Source organism: Polyodon spathula, chromosome 1, assembly GCF_017654505.1.
Source record: "Polyodon spathula isolate WHYD16114869_AA chromosome 1, ASM1765450v1, whole genome shotgun sequence".
Lineage (NCBI taxonomy): Eukaryota > Metazoa > Chordata > Actinopteri > Acipenseriformes > Polyodontidae > Polyodon > Polyodon spathula.
The window spans coordinates 82,505,784-82,527,227 of NC_054534.1; the positions used below are offsets into that span (position 1 = coordinate 82,505,784).

Consider the following 21,444-nt stretch of genomic DNA (forward strand, 5'->3'; position numbering starts at 1 on the left):
GCATCAGTTTTTTTAAGAGTCAGCAATTATGTTTTGCATTTTCCCCAGATCCCCAATTTGCCCAATCCTTGCATTTTACTAAACTGTAGAATCTCAAGACAGATTCTACCAATTTTAATATTATATTATGGTTTATTGTAAAGTCTGGTGTTGCTTTCAGGTGAATAACCTGGAAATGCTGTATCAATTCTAACATAACACTGACATGGTCAATTCGCACGGGAGTAAGAAGACACAGGACGTCTGAGCCAGATGCTTTTTTTCTTTCTCCTAGGCTGGATGGCTGTAACTGCGCAATGAGATGATGCGCTTCAGTTTCGGGTGTACACTTCTGCAGGAACCGGGCCGACAGTACACAGCCCTCCTTTGCTGCCCCGCATTGTGCACATTAAAGGAGTACGGATAAGGAAGACGCCAGGCTACAGAACCAAAAAACCAGAGCCTCTGCTGTTGACAGCTTTTCCTTTTCAGACAGGGCTGTTAAATCGAAGCTGAGGAAGGAGAAAAAATAAGCATGGTTCCCTAAGAAAGCATTTCAACCATTTTATAAACATATTTAATACACATTCTCATTGAGACAGTGAAATAGGTGATTTATATTAGCACCAGCATAACTAATAAAGGCATCATAAAACCCATTGAGGATGATGGCCATTAAACTGACTTGATATTAAATGGGTAACAACTGCAGCGTTGAATTGGAGAAAAACATACTGTGATTGTTCAGGCCTCTAAAAGCAGCTTTATTTACAGATACACTGAATGTTGGCCACTAATAATTTTATCTTGTACTCAATTCAAACATAGGTTGGCTGAGCACGGAAAATATATTACTTTAATTTCCTGGCTGTTGTTTAAAAGCCCTAAATTGCAAATGCCTAGACAGTCTAACAGGAATGTAAAAATCTCAATATGGTGTTACGTCTAGGTATGTAACCACTACATACCAGAAATGGTATCCTCGAAAACAGGGTTTCTCATTCCTGGTCCTGGACCTTCTGTGTCTGCTGGTTTTCACTTCAACAGAGCTCTCAATTACTTAACTAGACCCTTAATTGAACTGACAATGTGTCAAGTTAGACCTTTTTAATTGTGTTCAGCTCTTAAACAGTTGCAGAGTTCAAGTTATTTATAACATGTTACAGCTAACTTGAAATATGTAACTGAGCTGAAAACAACTAAAAAGGTCTAATTAAGCAAATTATCAGTTCAATTAATGGTTTAAGTAATTGAAACTTAGACACTGTGGGTCCTCAGGACCTGGATTGGGAAACCCTGCTCTAAAATGTAAGACCTCAAAGAGACAGCATGCCTGTGTGGAACAAAGACCCAAATTACTGCCGGTGTTCTGACAATCTGAACCTTCTTCTCCAAACTTGCCTCCCGTAGCACAGGTTTTCAGACTAGTCCGATAAAAAGCGCATCCCCTTCAAATGAGCGACAGTATGAGGAAGCTCATTTGGAGAAGCAGAAATCACTGCTTCATATGGGCTACCCTGTGTTTTGATTGAAATGTACAGGTTGTAACCCACTAAAGCTGTTATAGTTATAGTTTTTTTAATTAAATAATTCCTCCCGATTAAAAAAAATATACAAATAAATAATTGAAAAATAAAATAAAATTACCCGAAAATCAGAACCCCTGCGTAGGCCTAGCTACTTTTGTCAATGTGTTTCTCAGGTGGGGTCCGTGATTATCACTAGGTTTGAAAAGGAGTCCGTTAATAGAGAAAGTGAGAACCTCTGATTTAAGACACTCAGTTTAAGTTCACATTTACTTTTTTTTTTTTACAGTATTATCCTAAGCAGAATAATATGCACAACTACAATTGCAAATGATTGTACTTTGTTATGGAAACTTTTTTTTTTTCAATTTACCTAAATATGTCTCTTAAAAAACACAATTTAATGATTGTATCTTGTTATGGTAGCTCAAATTCTGGAGGTGTGTCATACGAGGTCAGAAATTGGATTTCCGCATGCGTCAGCAGGCGCAGTTTGTGTAGGGACCTCATTCGGAGGGGAGGCTCAGATTTTCAGAGCACCTGTTTGTATCAGAGCATTTTCTTTGCATTTTGTATTCGAGTAATAAAAAGGTTCTTAGCAAAGCAAGTCTCTTAATGCTTTGTTTTCCAGACTTTTTCACTTCAACATTTTTACTATTAGTTCCTGTGTTAAAAGCAGTAGGAACATACATGAGGTCACAGTTTATTACGGGCAACAAAGAACACAAGTGTAGTTTTGTATTACCTGTAATAGAGGGAATTTTTTAAAATAAAAGTAATACAAAATTTCAAACGCAATTTACCCAAATGTTTCTTGCTATTGATTAACATGTAGACATTTTGTCTAACGCAGCCGCCTTCTCCAGGAGAGGGGTTCATTTTTTTTTTACCTCCTTTAACAGTATGAGACAATTGGAAATCAGTTTGACATGCATACTAACGTGCAGCCAGCCATTATGATGCTCTCAATGGCTTGTGCTGGAGTGTACTTACCAGGTTTAATCACATGTGGAGCAGCACTTCTCAGATATATGTAAAAATGAAAGTGTGATCGACAGGCAATACTGAGGCAAATCATCAGTGAATCTGGGATGGCGTGCATATTTAAAGGTCTAATGCCCCATCTCAAGAACTCTACTCAAAAAGTTTAAATTAATTTAGCTAAAGTACCGTTTCATGTTACGTCGAGCTTAACGTGTGCAAACACTATTAAAATAGTCTAGTTAAAGTTCCTAGCAGCGCAATGAACTGTGGGATAGTATCCCATCATGCACTATCTGTTTACAACCTTGCAAATATGGAGCGCATGCCCATGGAAGACATAGCGCTTCTTAGCATGAACATTATAGTTTTTCTTAAAAACACAATATACATTTTCTCATGTGTGTGTTTCATTTTGAACTCTTAAGTTCTTCTTTACCGATTTCATAGCTTCAGATAGCAATGTGCCCTGATTTTAGCATCTGATGTTGCTCCACGATTCTCAATTTTACAACAAGCATGAGTATTGATAGTCATTCTCAACTCCTTCCGGCACCTGTTCTGAGTACTGTATTTGTAATGTCCACATGCCAAAACATATCAGAAAACATTTTGGGATATATATCAAGGATGCACAAAAAATGAAGTCTGGTTTTACAGTACATACTTCTGTCAAACCGCACTACCTGATGCGATGTAATTTAGAACCGAACTCAAGTCTACCCGAGGTGGTCTCGAATACGGTATTAAACACTGCGTAGATGCTAACCATATTTAGCATTTTTAATACAGTTGTGGTAGGACGTTACACAATTTAAAATGATGTTACATATAGTCTGCATATTTTCATTTAGAATAAGAATATAATATGTTTTTAATTATGAAACTAATTACACATACTGGCTTCATGTAAGTTTGGGAAATTGTTGGTTTTCATTCAAGGAACCACTTTCTTTAACTTCATCTGCACTACAATAGCATTCAGCGATGGGTATTTGAACAAAAACCTGTAAAACACTTAATTCACCAGCTTTAGCGTTTATTTAAAAACTCTAAATACAGTGTATATCTGCAGCAAGTAACAGTTCTGCACACCAGATAGCTCAATGTTCTGAAGCAAATGATCCAATATCCCTTTTCTTCATCAAACATATACTAAAAAAAAAAAAACAAACAGGGCAATAGGCTACACACTGTGAAAAACATTCTCTTTGGAAGCCAGCATTAAATTATGCCAATAACCTCTTAATAAAAGAAAAGTTACTAAAGATATGCTTAGAAAAGTCCAATGATCTATTTAAAAAAAAATTAAATGTGATAACTACATGCCTTTATCTTAAATCCAATTATTTTTTTAATATAAAATAAAATACAATATGCAAGCTCTTTAAAAATGTAATTGGAATACCTGAAGCTAACTGTTTCAGTAAGCACTCATGTATCTGAACTTTTAAACCTTCAGCGAGGTTCTGAGTTTACTAGGAAGTCTGAGCACTACCCCTGCTGAATGGTCACATGCCCTTTAAAAGGTAACATTGGTACTGGATTATATTTTCTGAAACAATGCAATGCTTTTATAATACAGGCAACTGGTACAAAATGCTATAACTAAAAATGTGGACTTTACATACTACAACCTGATATTTAGCAGTCTTTAGATGGGTAATCTAGTGAACATCATTGTATTTGTTGTTAATTACAACACAGAAAAGGGATACCGTTTCATTTTACACCACGAAGACAGCAACTGGAAATTACAGATATATTTTTGAATATAAGCATAATATGTAATACATAAATGAAAAACATGTACAGTGTTTCTAACTTCAGAAAAGCTACAATGACCTACATTGGGATACAATAACAAATTTACAATAAGCAATTGTTAGGAGATTTAGTTTAATAAAAGTAAATAATCATTCAAGATTCTCATTTCCAACCATGCTACAGCACAAGACATAAATGCCTCTTTGCATGCACAAGTTAATATACTTCTAATGCTTTTTCCTCCAAATTATGACGGAAAAATACATTTGATCCTACAGCTACTTACTTTGGTATTACTCTGAACAGTATTGCACTGGCTTAGCTAAATAATCAATATTGCTTTAGATTGGTTGTCCAACATGATCAACCAAACTGAAAAGGTAATACGTATTGATGCATTTTCTTTCATGTTCATAATATAGTATTTCAATTAATCCTTTACATCCTCTGTATTTGGATGAAGTTCTTCTTTTTTTTTTTTTTTTTTTAAATCTGGTTTATCAGCATTTTTTTCAAAACATACTATGCAAATTCAGAACTATTCCATTAAATGTTATTTATAAAATTAATCCCCAAGATCTACTTTGACAATAAAAGTCTTGATATTTGGGTAGGTGTTTTTGTATATGAAGGCAACTTTTAATTAATTTCTGAAGGCATTATTTTGTTTTCAGTGTCCTTTATATAAGCATCTAGGATTAATTTAACTTTCAGCAGCATTTAGTTTTTTATAGCATCACCGATCATGCCGTTAGAATGAGCAAGTCATTGTAGCATTCCCTCATGCTTGGTTCCTCATTCAAGCGCCTCTCTCGAAGGAATGAATTGGCAACCAGTGTCTTTAACAGCGAATAAAGCGCTGGAAAAACACGAGTCTGTCAATGACAGGGAAAACAGCTTTCTAATACAAATACTCTTCTAAATACAAATACAGTGTAGCAATATTGAGCAAACATTGAAAGTTACAGCAATAAAACAATAGTGTTGTAATGTAACTTACTGCATGGGTTTATTAAAAAAAAAAAAAAAAAAAAAAAAAGTCACAAACAAGCTGATTGTCAAAAGGCACAAAAAATATTCTATTTAACATCACACTACCGGAGCGTTATATCTATTTACAATGGTCAGGAAAATACAAGGAAAAAAAAAAATCTTTGGGCTTGATCTCAACATACAAAAGTAGAAAACCAATTTTTCTCTATCCATAGAAAAAGAGAAATCTGTCAAAAATATGGTTCCTAAACATTAAAAATATATATTTTTAATATTTAGAGGTTTAAAATACCTCTGATGAATATACACCTCTACTGAGGTGGTATATTTGAAATCTGGGTTTAGTTACAAAGCAGGTGAACGTTAGTAACTACCTCTTGAATGTTTCACAGAAGTGCTTGGTATTTGTATTACTTAAATGGATACAAAATGAATAGGTATTAAACTTGAACACAAACTGCACTGTTTGCTTTAGAAAGTTATCTTTTCTTTTAATGAACTGTAAATCAAATGGCTGCAATTAATTATCTTTAGGCCAAGAAACAGGCTTTGTGTCAAAATATATTGGTTAAATGCAGAAATGATCTGGCCACGGTATTTTAACAGGTAATGACTTATTTAATAAACTAGTTGTAATACCGAACAACTAGTACTGATCACAGTTTAGAACTAATTAACCGTAAAAAAATCCCAGAACCCTCTAATTTCTTCCCCACAAATTGATCAGTGAAATTATACATTTACAGTTCATTTTAACAAGCTAACGGCCAGCCTAATAAACATACATACAAATGTTTACCATTGGAGGTAACGAGCAAGCATCACTTCTGAAAAACTAAAACAAAAAAAGTTTAAAAATATACACATTTTTTCTTTGATTACACTGCATAGATAATAGCACCAACAGATTTAAATGTTTGATACACAAACTGCATGAAATGTTTTTAAAGAACTGAAAAGTGCTCACTTTTAAAGAACTGAACATTATGCCTAGGAAAAGATTTGTTTTAATATGGAAAACAAACTGGTTTTCATACGACTGTTTTGAAATCAAACAAAAATCTGTTCAGTGAAATGTAAAGTTGCAAGACTACCAAAGATATTGAATGTGTTTTCTTTAGTTGCAAACCATCCAGCAGTAACAAAACTGCATTGAACTACTAAAGTAAGCAACTTCCAAAAGATAATTACATGAATAAAATACAGGCGTCTTGGATAATTCTACAACCTGCATTGTTTAAAAAAAAAAAACAAAAAAAAACAACATAAGCAAAAGTTGTTGGAAGTAAAGCAACGGCAACACCACCACCAGTCTGAGTTTGAGATATTTCTGTATGTCCCTCAGACCACAGACCTACTGGTCGTCTTCCTCTGCTGCTGTCTCAAGATAATAGACATTTACCAAATGGCGATTAAGATGCCTCCTATATTCACCTTCCACAGCAAACATACGATCACAGAAAATGCAAACATAACTCTCCTGCGCTTGTCTGGTCTCCTCTGGGTTTGCTTTTGCCACCGTACCGGTCACTTCTGAAGCCGAGCCCACTCCTGAGTTTAACCCAGAGTCATCGCTGCCCTCAGAAACACTGTCACTGATATCACTTCCATCATGGCTGTGAATGCCTTCATCTTCCTCCACGTCCATGCTTTCAACTGGGGTTTTATCAGTTACAGAAGGAAGCTCCAGAGCAACTTTTGGGATCTCTGAAGGATCAGCAGTTTTTGAATCACTTTCTATGGCCACCCCTTTTGGCTCAACGGCTATCTCTTTGTGGGACTTGTCTTGCTTATCACTGCACTGGCTTTCAACCGCTATCTCTTCATGGGACTTGTCTTGTTTATCACTGCACTGGCTCTCAACAGCTTCCTTTGGTTCATTTGTTTCATTCTCTGACTCTTCTGCAGTCTTAGCTTCTTCAAACTGATGGTCCTCGACAGGTTCTGTAATATTTTTATGTTCGCTGGTATTTTCGGTTATTTTGTCTTCATGAACTTCAGTCAATTCAACATCCAGCACGCTTGCTTCTCCTTTATAAGTGTTGTCATCTTCACGGATGACTGGCAGCTTAGTTTCGGAAGTCAACTGGTTTTGATTTTGTAGAAGATCATGAGAATCATCAGCCATCCGTTCATTTGTTTCAGCTTTTTCAGTTTTTCTTTCAGTTAAATTCCTTCCTGCCAACTGCTGTTTCTTGATCTTTTTATTCTTCTTTAATTTAACACTGGATGGGCAAGATGTTCTCTTACTTAGTTTGTTTTTTGGAGGTTTTCTTTTACTAGATGATTTTTGTTCAGAAATACGCTTCTTGAACTTTTCACGGTTGACCTTCCGAACACTTCTTTTCTGGGAATTGATGTCTTTAAAAGTGACTTTCCTTTTCTTTCTTTCTGCTATGGAGGATGTACATTTAACATCCTCTTTCATTTGAACAGAATCCATTACATCTGCCTTTCTTTTTCCAGTTTTGGTCTTTTCAGAATTCTCTGCCATCTTTTCAGATTTGCCCAGCAGCTGCTCAGATTTCTCCATCAGCTTTTCAGATTTCCGTGCCAGCTTTTTAGATTTCTGTGCAATTTTTTCAGATTTCCCCACCGGCTTTTCAGATTTTACAGCAATCTTTTCCGATTTTGCTGTAATTTTTTCAGATTTGACCACCAGCTTTTCAGATTTCCCTGCTAGCTTTTCAGATCGGACCACCAGCTTTTCAGATTTCCCTGCTAGCTTTTCAGTTCGGACCACCATCTTTTCAGATTTCCCTGCTAGCTTTTCAGATTTCCCTGCTAGCTTTTCTGATCGGACCACCAGCTTTTCAGATTTCCCTGCTAGCTTTTCATTTCGGACCACCAGCTTTTCAGATTTTTCCGTTTTCTTCTCAGATGTATTTTGCCTTTTGTTGCTTGGTTTACTGTTTTCCTGACTTAACTTACGGCTTCTGGTAGTTATCTGATTCATGGTACTGGAACTGGCTGTTTTCTCTTGTTGGACCTCTTCCTTTTTGTCTTCTTTTTCTGTTTCCATACTTGTGTGTTTTTGCTGATCTTCCTCAGAATTTGTTTGCCAATCTTTGGCCTCTTCAAGGTCTCCTTCTAATAAATTCTCTGCTTCAGCTTTTTTGGTCCGCAGTCTCACCTTTGACACATCCATCGTAATATCATTGCAGCCGTGGTGCCTTGACTTGATGTGATACTGCAGATTACACTTCTTCGAAGCTGCGTAGTCACAGACTGGGCAAAGGAACTGCCGTGGATTAACATGGAGCTCCACATGTTTTTTGTAGTTGCTGCGATCTGCTGTTTTGTATTCACAGTGTGGACAATTTAATGGTTTGGGTCCATTGTGAACTTGTCTGGCATGCCGGGTGACTTCATGCTGGTTTGAGGCCACGTAACTACACTGATCACATTTGAATGGTTTTTCACCTGTTTGAAGAAAATTAAAATTTATATATGTAAATAAAATGCTTTACAATTCAAAATTAACAGTATTTAGAAGTACAATGGTTTTCATAGTACTTTAATCTCAATTCACCTTTTACAGCACAAACACAAATTTGTAATTAAGAGCCTTGTCAATGATTTAAAACAAGTAACTACTTCAAAGCTATCGATGAGTTATTTTAGAATAATCACTTTCATACAGTATTTGGCAGATGGTTTACTGGTAAACTGAAAGGTATCAGACACCAAGTATAAAAATACATACCAACAAGTGCCAGCTTACAGTTTTAATATGTGTCTGGAATCCATAACCAACTGGTCCAATGAATGCATTGAATGCGACAGAAAATGCAAATTAACATAGTGATGAACAGAGACTATGCACACAAATTCCATAATAAATTATCTTATATAAAAGTCCATAATAAGAATATACTGGTACAATTTAGTCTGTAAGACGGAATAGTACATTTCCCACTAGGGATATTGGTAACACAAGACAGGTGTCAGTATCATTAAAAAAAAAAAAAAAAAAAAAAAAAAAAATAGGCAACTGTGATTTACTGCCAGAGCACATAGAATAATACACTCAGGTGCCAATCAGGTGTCACCGCTGTGAAAAAAGTATGCAAAATGTTAACCTGGTAACAAATGGTACCCACAATAGCTCAGCCAATTGGGTGTCTGTAGTGTGAAGAAGCAAGGTAAATGCCCATGCAAAGTTTAATCAGATCAGGCAAAGTTATTCTGTTTATATAGCCTTCATTACCCTCACCCAATAAGAGGCCAGTCTCTATGCAAGTATAGGCTACCATGACACCTTTAATAAGCTGGATGAGCTGTTTACAGGATGTAAAAATGTATGTGCAATATACAGGTGACTCCCCTACCCATTCAGTAACCATTAATAAAACACCACTCCATAACAAACATGCGAAACGGGCCGCTGTGCACCCACACAAGGGGTTGCAGCTGATACAGAAGTAGACTGATAGCGAGAAAGACAATAGTAATTGTGAAATACATGAATAATTCATAAAAAAAAGGTTTTAATACATATTCTTAGTGAATCTCATAAATTACCATACACAAACGCAGAAATATTTAATTTATGGCTCACAGCTATGGAAGCACTGTGGAATAAGTCTATGAAAATCACTCACTTTCAATACTGATTTAAGCATATTAAACTTCTTAGTTGAATGGACACACAAATGTAAAACTTGTTTTTGGGACAATAAACTAATTACTATTGCTAAGCTAATCTGCTTTACATTAAACCACACTATATACACTAAATAGGATACTGTACATTTTCTCAATACTAACCTGAATGTGTTCGCATGTGTCTGGTCAGATGAGTTTTCTGGGAACTTGAATATGGGCAGTGTATGCATCGGTAGGGACGTTCACCTACAAATAAGATAAAAATAAATCCCATTATTAATTCATTTAAACCAGGTTTTACAATAGTACAATGCAATGCTTTCCAATGGTTCTCTCAAATAACAAATAAAAACTGTATTTTGTTTATCTTCTAGCCAGGTCTTACTCAGGCTTGTGATTACCATTATCACATTCACATATTGCACTGGAGCTGTTAAAGAGCAGCCTGGTTCAAGCTGTGCCAGCCTGACTGTTTGTTGTTTTGAGTACACACTGGCTATCACAGCATTTACATTACAGTGGGAGAATGGATGGCTAAAGTGAGTGCAGAGACCATTTAGCCAATCAAGAAACAAAGCGTAAATAGCAAGTGGTTAAACAAACAGTCTGAATGAAAAGAAGCTGTTTCGGGCAGGCAATTGAACATGCTTTCTAGTGCCTCAGCAAACAACTGACCTTCATTTCAGATGATTACAGTTTTTCAATAGGTGTAAGGGGAGTTGGACAACAATCTGCTGCACAGATTCACAAAAAACACAAGCATAGCTAATGAGAAACTTTGATTTAAATAAATAAGAAATAACCTTAAAATACAAATAGGTTTAAATGTGAATGTACTGACACAGTAATGGAAAACAAGGACACCCACCTTAATATACAGGTTTCACAACAATGTGATTGGAAACGTTTGCCTCATTATGCTAGGGTTTTAAGATTTAAGTGCAAGTTAAAGTTTCTTGAATAAGGTCTCAAAAGGTATAAAGTACTGACCTGTTTTCTACAGAACTACAATTTGTACACATCATAAAAGCTGAAGCTGCTTAGTGGTGTCCCCTTTGTTCGTGCAAATGTTTTTTTTAGAAAGGAGAACAGGATTTCTTTAAAACAGTTTTTTTTTCTTAAGTGACCACCTTCTTCCAATAATTATTTACAGTAATAAATGAATGAATAAATACATGTCAGTGCTTTGCAGATTAGTGAGGATCAATTTCAGATAAGATTTCTAACGATCAATTCAATTCCTGACTTTTGATTACAAACTACTAGCCAATTCATTCTTTGTCTTTTTTTTCAGGAGCCATGATTGTAATGTTAGAGTAAAGGATTATCATTATGAGATTGTGACTATACATAACTAAAGAAAGTTGGTTATTCACGGTTACCTAATCTGGTTGTGTCATAGGCAAAGCAATAACCTCAATACAAGGAACTCTGTAACCACTAGTTGGGATTAGTAACCAACCTACTGTGAGAGTTGCCATCTTGCACAATACACAACAATTGCATTTCTTACATCCTCCCAGAAATCTGACTGGACATTATTTAAACGAGTCTGTGAACATGGTTCTCAAATTCAAATCTATCAGTGATCATACCTGTATGAGTCCGTATGTGCTGAATGTAGTTGTTCTTTCTGTCTGAGAAGTAGGAACACTGGCAGCAGGTATACACCTTCTTTGGGAAATGGTTCCTCAGATGCTTCTTCCAATGGTACTCACTGACTGTGGTGTAGGAGCAGATGGTGCACCTGAATACTCGTTGATCATCACCGGCTTTGTTGTGATGCCTCAGATGAGCCAAGTAGTGGTCGTACCTATTGGTATTGTACCCACATCTATCACAACGAATTGGACCTTTGCAATTTTCTCCATCTTCAGAATTATCTTCTGGTTCTTTGGAATGTGCTGACTTCACAGCATTCTCCTGCACAATAAAGTTTTTGGCACTATGGACTGTAATGTGATGAACAAACTCCTCTTCGCAGTCTGCTTCAAACTGGCAGGGCTTGCAGCGGAAAGGCTTGGATCTTTTGCTTTTGTCATCAAAGCACCCAAAGATTTCTTTGCCTCGCAAGTCTATCATGGAATAACAAGACTGGGACGAGCTGGTAAGACTGTCCTTGTCTGATCCTGCTGTTTTCTGAATTTCTGCAGGCACTTCTGGTTCACTTTCACCTTCCGGCACGCCTTCATAATCATCATCATCATCATCATCATCATCATCCTCATCCACCTCGCTGTCGGACAAGCTATTGCTCACAGTCTTCAGCTCTGCCATCTGCTTGTCCTCATTCAGATATTCACATCCACCAACTTCAGCAGTGAGAGCAACATTTGCCAGCATAACCAGCTGAGGCGCTGGAAGGTCGGCTTTGGGCAGTTCATTCAGGCCATACATGTCATCACTTAATGGCATTCCAATCGTTGAGGAAAACATACTGGCCCCAACAGAATGTCCAATCTGAGCAGCCATGCCAGTGTCCTGAAGATACAAAAACAAATAATAAAAACTCATAAAGAAGACATATATAAAGGACACTGGAAACACACAATACAAAACAATTTAAATTCATATTGCTTACACTTGTGATGCAACACTAACGAACATTAAAATGTGACTCAAATAACAGATGGAATAGCTTACATGGTTTAAGTCTTACTTTACATACTGCTTGTGGCCGTTTTTTTTTCTCTGCAGGAGGGGGGTTGGGGAGGAGATGGGGCGCGTGCGCCCGCTTAACGACTACACTGCAGTAAATTTCATCTAGTTTTAACCACTGGCATTGTTTTTATTAAGCAATTTCATTTTCTTACAACTGCATTCGTGTACTTCAAACGTGCATTAACATCCCGCCCGCCCCTTGTGCTAAAATGCAAACATCATTGTAGGCTGTGCTCACATAAAGTGAAACAGGACAAATAAAAACTAAAAACTTTCCGGACTATCTGAAATTAGGCCCTTGCGTTTGCATGTTAAGAAATGTGCTTTCGGCCATTTTACAGCATTCCAAACGGCACTGACAAGACCGTACAGTGCACATGAAACACACTTAGAAAAAACAGGCAAGGCATAGCGTTAATGCGTTAAACTGCTCAAAGATTCAAATCAATAATTACTTTGTTTATTAAGATCACATATTTAGGTCGCTTTCTATTTTAGCTTAAAAAGTAGTTCTTTATTACACTTTTTGCGCGGTATGAGACGAATGCAACTCGGTTTCTAAGTTAACTACGCCAGAGTACATAAATTCCTATATAAACTAAGCCTTAACTTTTTAACTTTTTTTTTTTTTTTTTTTTTTTTTTTTTTTTTTTTTTTTTTTTTTTAGTATTTTCGTTTGAAACCCTTTTTGTTTGGAGGAATTATTTCTCCCCTCACCCAACCACAAGGTCAAACTTTTTTTTTTTTATTATCAAGTCTTAAACAGTAAACAATTATGTATAAGTACATTTATTTAGCAAGACTCACTCCCATCCAGAAACACACAAGAGTTACTTATTCAATCGAAAAAAAAAACAACTATTTTTTATAAGCGATCTCGAGTTCGGAAAAAATCGCTGTCCAACTTGATTCCAGGGAGGGCCCTTTCATTGACTGCTCCAAACTCAGCAAAGTAAACATCCCCTTTCCGGAAACTAGACACGCTCTTCAACAATTTCAATTAAATAAGAAATCAGGCAAAATATGCGTAAATCGAGTCTAATAAAGTTACGTTCTAGTTGAAAACTTTTTTTTTTAATTTGTACCTCGACTTTTTGTGTTAGTCGTGGTACTGAGCTCTCTGAGAAACCCGATCTCTTGTGCTTAAAATTAAATCAGCCCTGGACAGCGCCTCTCCCTTTTCCGCGAGCAAACCCTCCATTTTTAAACACTTTTTAGAAGTTTTCTCTTGTAAATCGCCGGACTGTTCCAGCACTCTTTCGTTTTTTTTTTTTTTTTTTGTTAAGTTTGGTACTTACCGTTCGCTTGGTCCTCTTTTCTGATACTTTTAATTTAGATTTACTTCACTTCTTCGAAGCAAAGTAGTTCTAGGAGCTACAAGTCCCCACATTCCAGCACATAAATCTCTTCATAAGGATCGCTGACGTCAATACGGCCTCGCCTCCTCCTACCCACAGTTGACACGCCACGCAGTTGGTTTATGAAGCGTGGTTTAAGATAGATTTAGACAAAGTTTTGTGTGTGTAGCAAAACTATAAGCACTGCTTACTTAAAAAACAAAACAAAAAACCCCCCCCCCCCCCCCCCCCCCCCCCCACCCCCCCCCCCCCCCCCCCCCCCCCCCCCCCCCCCCCCCCCCCCCCCCCCCCCCCCCCCCCCCCCCCCCCCCCCCCCCCAAAAAAAAAAAAAAAAAAAAAACAAAAAAAAAAACAACGTTTGCGGTTGTATGTTGTCATTAATATATTTACATATATTTTGTTAAATAACTACATTTATATAACAAACACTTTCAACATTAAAATGTTTACACAGTATAAAAGAGCATTTATTGCATTAAAAAAACCCACACTACTCTATATTTGATTTTTCAATTTAAATCATGTTTTGATAAATTATGTTGCTTCTGAGGGCTGGAGTTTATTTTTGTGTTTTAAAAAACCTGTTCAACCTTACCGAACGTCCTTGAATGCCCTCAAAACAGTTACAGTTTTGTTACTAATGTGTTAAAAACAAACAAAAAAAACCAAAAAAACAGCAACTGTTTTAATAACATTTGACCATTATCTCAGAAAAAAATGCAAATGATAGAAGGAAACACTACACTCTGGGACAACCACAACACTTTAATTTTATTACACAAAGTTTCAATTATGTGTTTGATAATATATAAATATTAATTAGAAGCTGGGGTGCCATTTTCTCTCAAGGTTAAAAAGTTATTTTGCTTAGAATACTTTTCATTACATGCCCTGTCTCATCTATACTCTTCTTCCTAAATAAGGTCTGAACCCTGTAGCACTGTTAATTATCTGTAACAAGTTGCCCTTCCCCCTTCCAGCCTCCAACAACTGGTAAAGTAATCAAGATGCAATTAAGGCCCAACCAAGTGTAGGCTTATGAATGTGCAGGGGTGTATAAAGAGTTGATTGGTGGGGGGAAGGAGAGTTTTAGCCAAAACCGTGCCTTGCCAAAATTAATAATTTTATTATATTGTAACGTTGAGTGGAAATAAGGAGTCAGACGACAGCAGTAAGATCTCGTTTGCTAGACAGCAGACTTTATTCAGCAAGGGTCAGCACACAACAACACAGCCCACAGCAGCATGCAAGCTGCCCCTTTATACACAAAACCCTGTGAAAACATGCAACCTTTAGACATAACCAGACATACAATGTAGACATAACAAGACACGTTATTGGACGCCACAAATCGAACGAGGCACAAACACAACACGATTGGACAACATTCACAAGCACACTGGGGTCACGACTCGATCACACTGCCCCCCACCCCACAGGTGCACTCGTTCACATGGACAGGTACTCAGGACATAGACAAAACGTGGAAAAACTATAGAACACAACACTTAGTACTGATCACTACACAGCTCCCTCCTAAGTTCTCTTTGTCCCCGAAGAGACAATGCTACAGCCCCAATGCGATCTGGTTTTCACAACAATGTTGGGCAAGAGGAGTGAACGCCTGGGCCAAACACCAGCAGCCTGTAGCTGACCCCTTGAAGTTGTGTGCGCAGTCTACTATTTCAGGAGGGGCCTGGGTCCCATCCACCCAGCAAGTTACAGGCACGGTCGTGGCACTGGCAGCTGCTTATGGGTGGGATTTGACCCTGCCCTGCCAGCTGTGCTATCGTGTTCTCTGTGTTGCGACCATCAGTGAGGGTGTGAGGTGCTGTGCATCTCTGCCGTCTCCTACAGGCTGGACGAGCCCTGCAGTTCTGCGGTCATCGTGCCATTCTGTGTCGCTGTGTCATGCTTCCTCTGGCTCTGCTGACCTGCCTGGATGAGCCCTGCCATTCTGCCATTCTGCCTTAGGGCTCCACTTCTCCATCAAATGAGGCGACCCTATCCCGCTACCACCCTCTGGAGACGCTCTGTTCCTTTGCCGGAATCGATCTGAGCAGTAATGTTATGCCAGCTCCGGATCGGTCTCCCCCTAGCTTCCTCTCTTTGTACTTAACACTTTTGTTCTATCCCACTTCTGATCACCAATGAAACTTTGAGGGAAAATATGGAGCCAGACAACCGCAGCAAGATCTCGTTCGCTAAACAGCACATTTTATTTAGCAGGGGTCAGCACACAACAGCACAGCCCACAGCAGCGTGCAAGCTGCACCATTATACACATGCACAGGCACCCAGGACATAGACTAAACACGGAACAGCGACTCAAAATGATAACACATAACACTGAATACAGAGCACTACAATAAACACAGTTGACACCAAGATGAAATCCCACAACTTTTCTTTCCTGTTTTTTGTTCATAGTATCAGTGCTGAGTAGTCCAACTGGGGCTTAGGGCAATGCAACAAGATGCACAGACAGAGACTTAAGTGAACCCAACACCTACAGTGCTTCCCAGCCTTTCGCCAAACCATTGCAACAGGTTGTCTTCTCACAGGGTATCTGTGTCTGAATGCATTTTTGGAAGAAGAACAGGAAGACACCATCATGCAGCTGTTCCTAATTGGACAACACCATTGTTGCTATCTCTTCATCAGGGCAGGGGAAAGTAGGTATATCACACTTTGGCATTGCTAGAAACACATTGAAATGCAATTCATTGAGGTGTCTTTGGCCATGTAAAAAAAGGAAAAATGTTTTGGTCCTTAGATTACCCTGCAGTGTGCCTAAAAGTAATCTGTACTGCTGGAGCACAAGCATGCTTCTGCTTCTTTGTTTTTTAGTACAGGTAATACCAACAAATCTAATATTCTAATACTCATCCAAATTCAGTCACAACTGAACAAGCTCTTCTCTGGATGTACAGTTCAAGTGTGACAGAGACAGACATATAGTTCCTCCATATTCTAAATCTGTAGTTTTAATAACTTGTACTAATAAGAATGTCATTAGCAAGTTTCATGATAATATATAAGCAGTTCTCTATATATATTTAAAATGATGTGACATACTGTGGCAAAACGGTTTGCAGTGTGCAGGTGCAGGGGTTCAATAATCAGACAAACAATGATAATCCAGGTGCAATGGTGGTTTATTTTTAAATCCAATGGCCTGATGACAAACAGCAGTAAACAATAAACAGTGATAAGCAATACAGCGGCGTGTGTTGCTTTATTTATAATCCGCGAGTTGACTATTGCCACGTGTCTTCAGATTTTTTGCAGGCCAGTTATACCCCCCAACAAATATTGGGGCAGATGAATAAATGCAGAATAGCCAGGGTTGGGACATGTGTTGCCCCACACAGAGATCAATTGGTATCCTTGAAAAGACTATTCAGTCTTGAAATACATTCATTCACTATTTTCAGAAATCCATGTTTGGGGGCATCAGGAAGAACAGATGTTCTGCATAAGAAGCCTTTTTTTGTCAAATACAAGTTTTCTCATTAGACAATTGGAGAAATATCTATTCAGGGATATTATGCCTAGATATTAAAGAGTAAGTAGCGGGGTTCTGGAAAATCTAACGTTACACATCCCCACGTTTTGCTATAACTGTTTAAATAACATACCTGTCATTTTCCTTTTCATTTTAACATCCTGACAACTTTTCACAGTTCTGACATTAAAGTCTATCCCAAAGCTCTTTTCAAAATGGCCACTGTAGTGCACTGATAGTGTAAGGATTATTGCCTACATTCGTCAGTCCCAATACTTTGTATATTCTGAATTTTTTATGTGGTCTAATGGTTCCTGCAGGAACTGCAACCAGTGCTAAGAAGTTAACAGTTAAGGATTGAGGCTTTTAGATCCACTTCTATCTGGATCATTAAAATAGACCCCCATGAAGATACACCCCATGAAGACGTTCAAACAGCATAAAATGTGTACTTTCATTATCCTGAGACTGTCGCTACTAATCAAACCTCCACACATCATTAAACTAACTAAATAGGAGAACACTAAATACATTGTTCAAGTAATTACCTTTATAGAATGCTATTGGTCAGCACTGGTTTTAAAGAAATTGGTATAGGAATGCCATATCATTGTTAAGTTAACCTATCCAACTGTGCATCCAGTAGATGTAAGAAATACCACAACAGAGTGTTGCAGGGGTTAATGAATACACTCTCGTGTACAAACTGTACTTAGAGAGAGGACACGTAGATACCACAGGGGTAGTCAGGAGGAGGTGACTGAAAAACAAAATGATACAAAGCAGTTCTAAACAACAATACAAATATGATAGCTCAGTCTGAGTTAACATACTTGTAAGTAGGCCAGAGTTGTCTGTGCTGTTTCTCGGAACAGTTGCTGGTTTGAGATCTAGTATGTTAGTTGAACAAAAAGAAAAAAAAAAAGAAAAAAAAGTAAATTTGATGTCCACTAACAGTACAATTATACTTTGAATTTAGTTGTGCATTCAGTTATTGGTGTGCTGTTTTGTTTAAGCACTTACACAAGTTTCTAATTCTAAATGTGCACAGTAATTGTGGGGTTTTCCCATGCTTCACCCATGGTTATACTATACATTCACTATAGTTTACCATGGTTTGCTATTTTTTTATATTATACTTTACCGTAGCTATATGGGTTTGAACAGTTCTTACCTATACTTTACATTGCTTTCATTATACTTGTGACTGTTACTGTTACACATTGCTATGCTTTTACTACAGTACACTTTTATAAGAGAGGCCAGCTGGGTAGCCAATAAATAACCCAAACAGGAAATATGTGTTCCTAGCTAAAATAAGAAGAGTAATTGGGTGTTTCTTGACTGCGATTATGTTTGTTTTGTGTTGAGGCATTAGCCAACTTGACTTTAATTCCCCACAGCCATTTATCTCAGTTATCATAAATTAGTTTGAAACATTATTTTCTCATGGAAAAAAATAAAATAAATACACATTCATTCCAAAGTGTTCAAAATTCTATTAATGGTAAGGCTGTAGAAAAGTTCTTGGAAAGTTGGAGAGTGTAGGTTTTATATAATACTTGGACCATAAATTGAAAACAAAAAAACACTGATGTGGAAATAGAAACCCATGACTGATTACCTATATACGGAATCACTGACATGTATGTTTGGATGCTACCTCTAATCAAGTTCATAGTGCATTTCTCATGCACTCTTTTCTGTATCAGGGCTTGTCTCACAGAGAGTACAAACTATTTCCCAAAATGAATAGCCAATGGAAGTAAATACAGAGCCAAAGCACTGTGTATGCAAATTGAGAAAATGTATTATATATATATGGATAACCATCCATATACCATGCAAACACCATCCACACAGGTTTCTTTTACTATAGAATCACCATGACACAAAAGTAAATTTGCTGAGAGCCCTTGCCCAAACATAATGGCTTTTGATCCCCTAGTTATCATATATATATATATATATATATATATATATATATATATATATATTTATATAGATATAATATATATATATAATCCTAGATTCAATTATGGGATCCCAAATCAAAGTGCAAGCCTATTGGCTTTGACTTGTGGATAATTAACAATACAACCCCATTGGTGGTAAGGGTTAGGGATAGGGTTAGTTAGCCTTTATAATTAACCATTGTAAACCCCAAGCCAATGGGGTTTGATTTCTACTTGGGATGCTAACTATAAATACAACACAAAGTGCTGCTGGGACAAACAAGGGTTTTCATTTTCAAATAGTTTCATTTTGAATAAGCTGGAAAATTCATACCATATTGCCATTTACTATTTATTTTACTTTATTCTCCATCACAGAAAAGAGAAGCACTCTTCTGTACAATACAATGTGTGCTATTTCTTTAAGACATCATGTATGCACATATTTTTCAACAGCCATTTATACATTATATTAAACTGCATGAAGAAATACCAACATGGTCATTTTTTGACATTTTCAATGGCTTGGCATTTCAGCCCATTTAATTTAACGGTAATGGCTGTGAATCGCTATCCTCTTGCTTCAGAAACAAACCTCTTACGATTAAACTGAAGAACAACCTCTGTAATTGAGAGGTAAGTATGTGTCTTATGCTGTGTGGCAAAGTGGTACGTGAATGCAGGTGAGTGCAGTGCGGAGCATATTTATCACACAGGCAATGATTAACATGTGTTTATTGAAATTATGTTAATGTCCAGGGCCTTACAGGCAAACACCTGTAAATAATAAATAATGGAAGTGGGTACAGCTGCGTGTATCACTTTGTTTGCAAAATCCCACGGTTTGACCCGCAACCAAAAGTCCAGTTTAACACACCAACACTAAACACAACACAAACACAGTTTTTAGTGACAGTGAATAAGTGCTTGTGGTGTATTTACAGTTCTCTGTGAAATGCAGGGGTGAAAGTGATGTCTGGGTTTATGCTGGCTTTCGCTAAAGCTCCAGATCGTGCTACTGGTAGTCTATTTAAAACAGACAACAGTAAACAAACACTAACAGACACAAAACAAAACTTATGGTTCACAATACAGCAACATAGACTCCTTGTAGGTTAAAACACTAACCATTTACCAAAAGAACAGATCACTTACACTATGCCCCTTATTATACACTTGCTCATGACCCCTAGGTTAACGAGTGCTTCTGCTCCTCCAATCCTCAGGTGCCACGCTGTCTCGAGTCATTGAGCTTCCTAAACGATCGACTTCCACCTACCCTAAGGAATAAATTGTTGTGCCATTTAGTTAAGGGTACTCTGTTCCTTTTACAAAGTGCCCTCTCAGGTCGGGAGGGAGATCTAACACCAAGAATCATTCGATCCCTGTCACATGCTGACATCAGTATTATTAACTCATTAGAGATGCATTACATATTTCACACAGGGTGTGTTTGGGGAACTACAAGGGTAGTGTTTCCTCGGGGGATTTAAAATCTAGAAAATAAGTATGTTGTTGTACACGGTCAGCCCCATTCTCTTTCCTGTGGTGCTTCCCCAGTAGAGGGCAGTACAGTCAGTCAGAACCAGTCACGTTTATGCTTCCATGATCTTGTAATAAACTTTAGCATGTTAAAGTAAGCAACGTGTATGATTTAAATCCATTGTAAATATTATTTTAGTTGAGAATACATACTCAGTGATGCACATGTGTGTGTAACTAAAGATGCAATAAAGCAATGCATTTGTGAACTACTTCCCTGTTGTCATTGTAAACCATGGAACAGCTGGAGCCAACATGGTGAACATGGGGGTGCAGTTTCATACTCTATTGAGCAGTGCAAGCTTTTTGGTGAGGCAGTGAAGGGCTGCTCCTGGATTTCTGTGAAAAGGCATAGCCCTATACAAGCACTGGATCAAAAAGCAGCAGGAAATGTTTAAGTTGACAACCTGCTTTTGAAAGTGAGGCAAACAGTATTTTTATGCTTTACCTTTCATTTCAACTGACAAGTATATCAGTAACATCTACAGTACTGTGCAAAAGTTTTAGGCAGGTGTGAAAAAATGCTTAAAGTAAGAATACTTTCAAAAATATACATGTTAATAGAT

General features: G+C 37.4%; 1 protein-coding gene across 1 annotated transcript; it reads right to left on the reverse strand.

Moving 5' to 3' along the window:
* Nucleotides 1–3,508: 3,508 nt before the first annotated feature.
* Nucleotides 3,509–13,943, reverse strand: LOC121323258 (RE1-silencing transcription factor B-like). The gene is made up of 4 exons (XM_041264214.1): nucleotides 13,814–13,943; nucleotides 11,450–12,335; nucleotides 10,017–10,100; nucleotides 3,509–8,669 (listed from the first exon to the last, which is right to left on the reverse strand). The coding sequence occupies exons 2-4, from the start codon at nucleotides 12,324–12,326 to the stop codon at nucleotides 6,601–6,603; spliced, it is 3,030 nt and encodes a 1,009-aa protein (XP_041120148.1). The 5' UTR covers nucleotides 12,327–12,335; nucleotides 13,814–13,943; the 3' UTR covers nucleotides 3,509–6,600.
* Nucleotides 13,944–21,444: the final 7,501 nt, after the last annotated feature.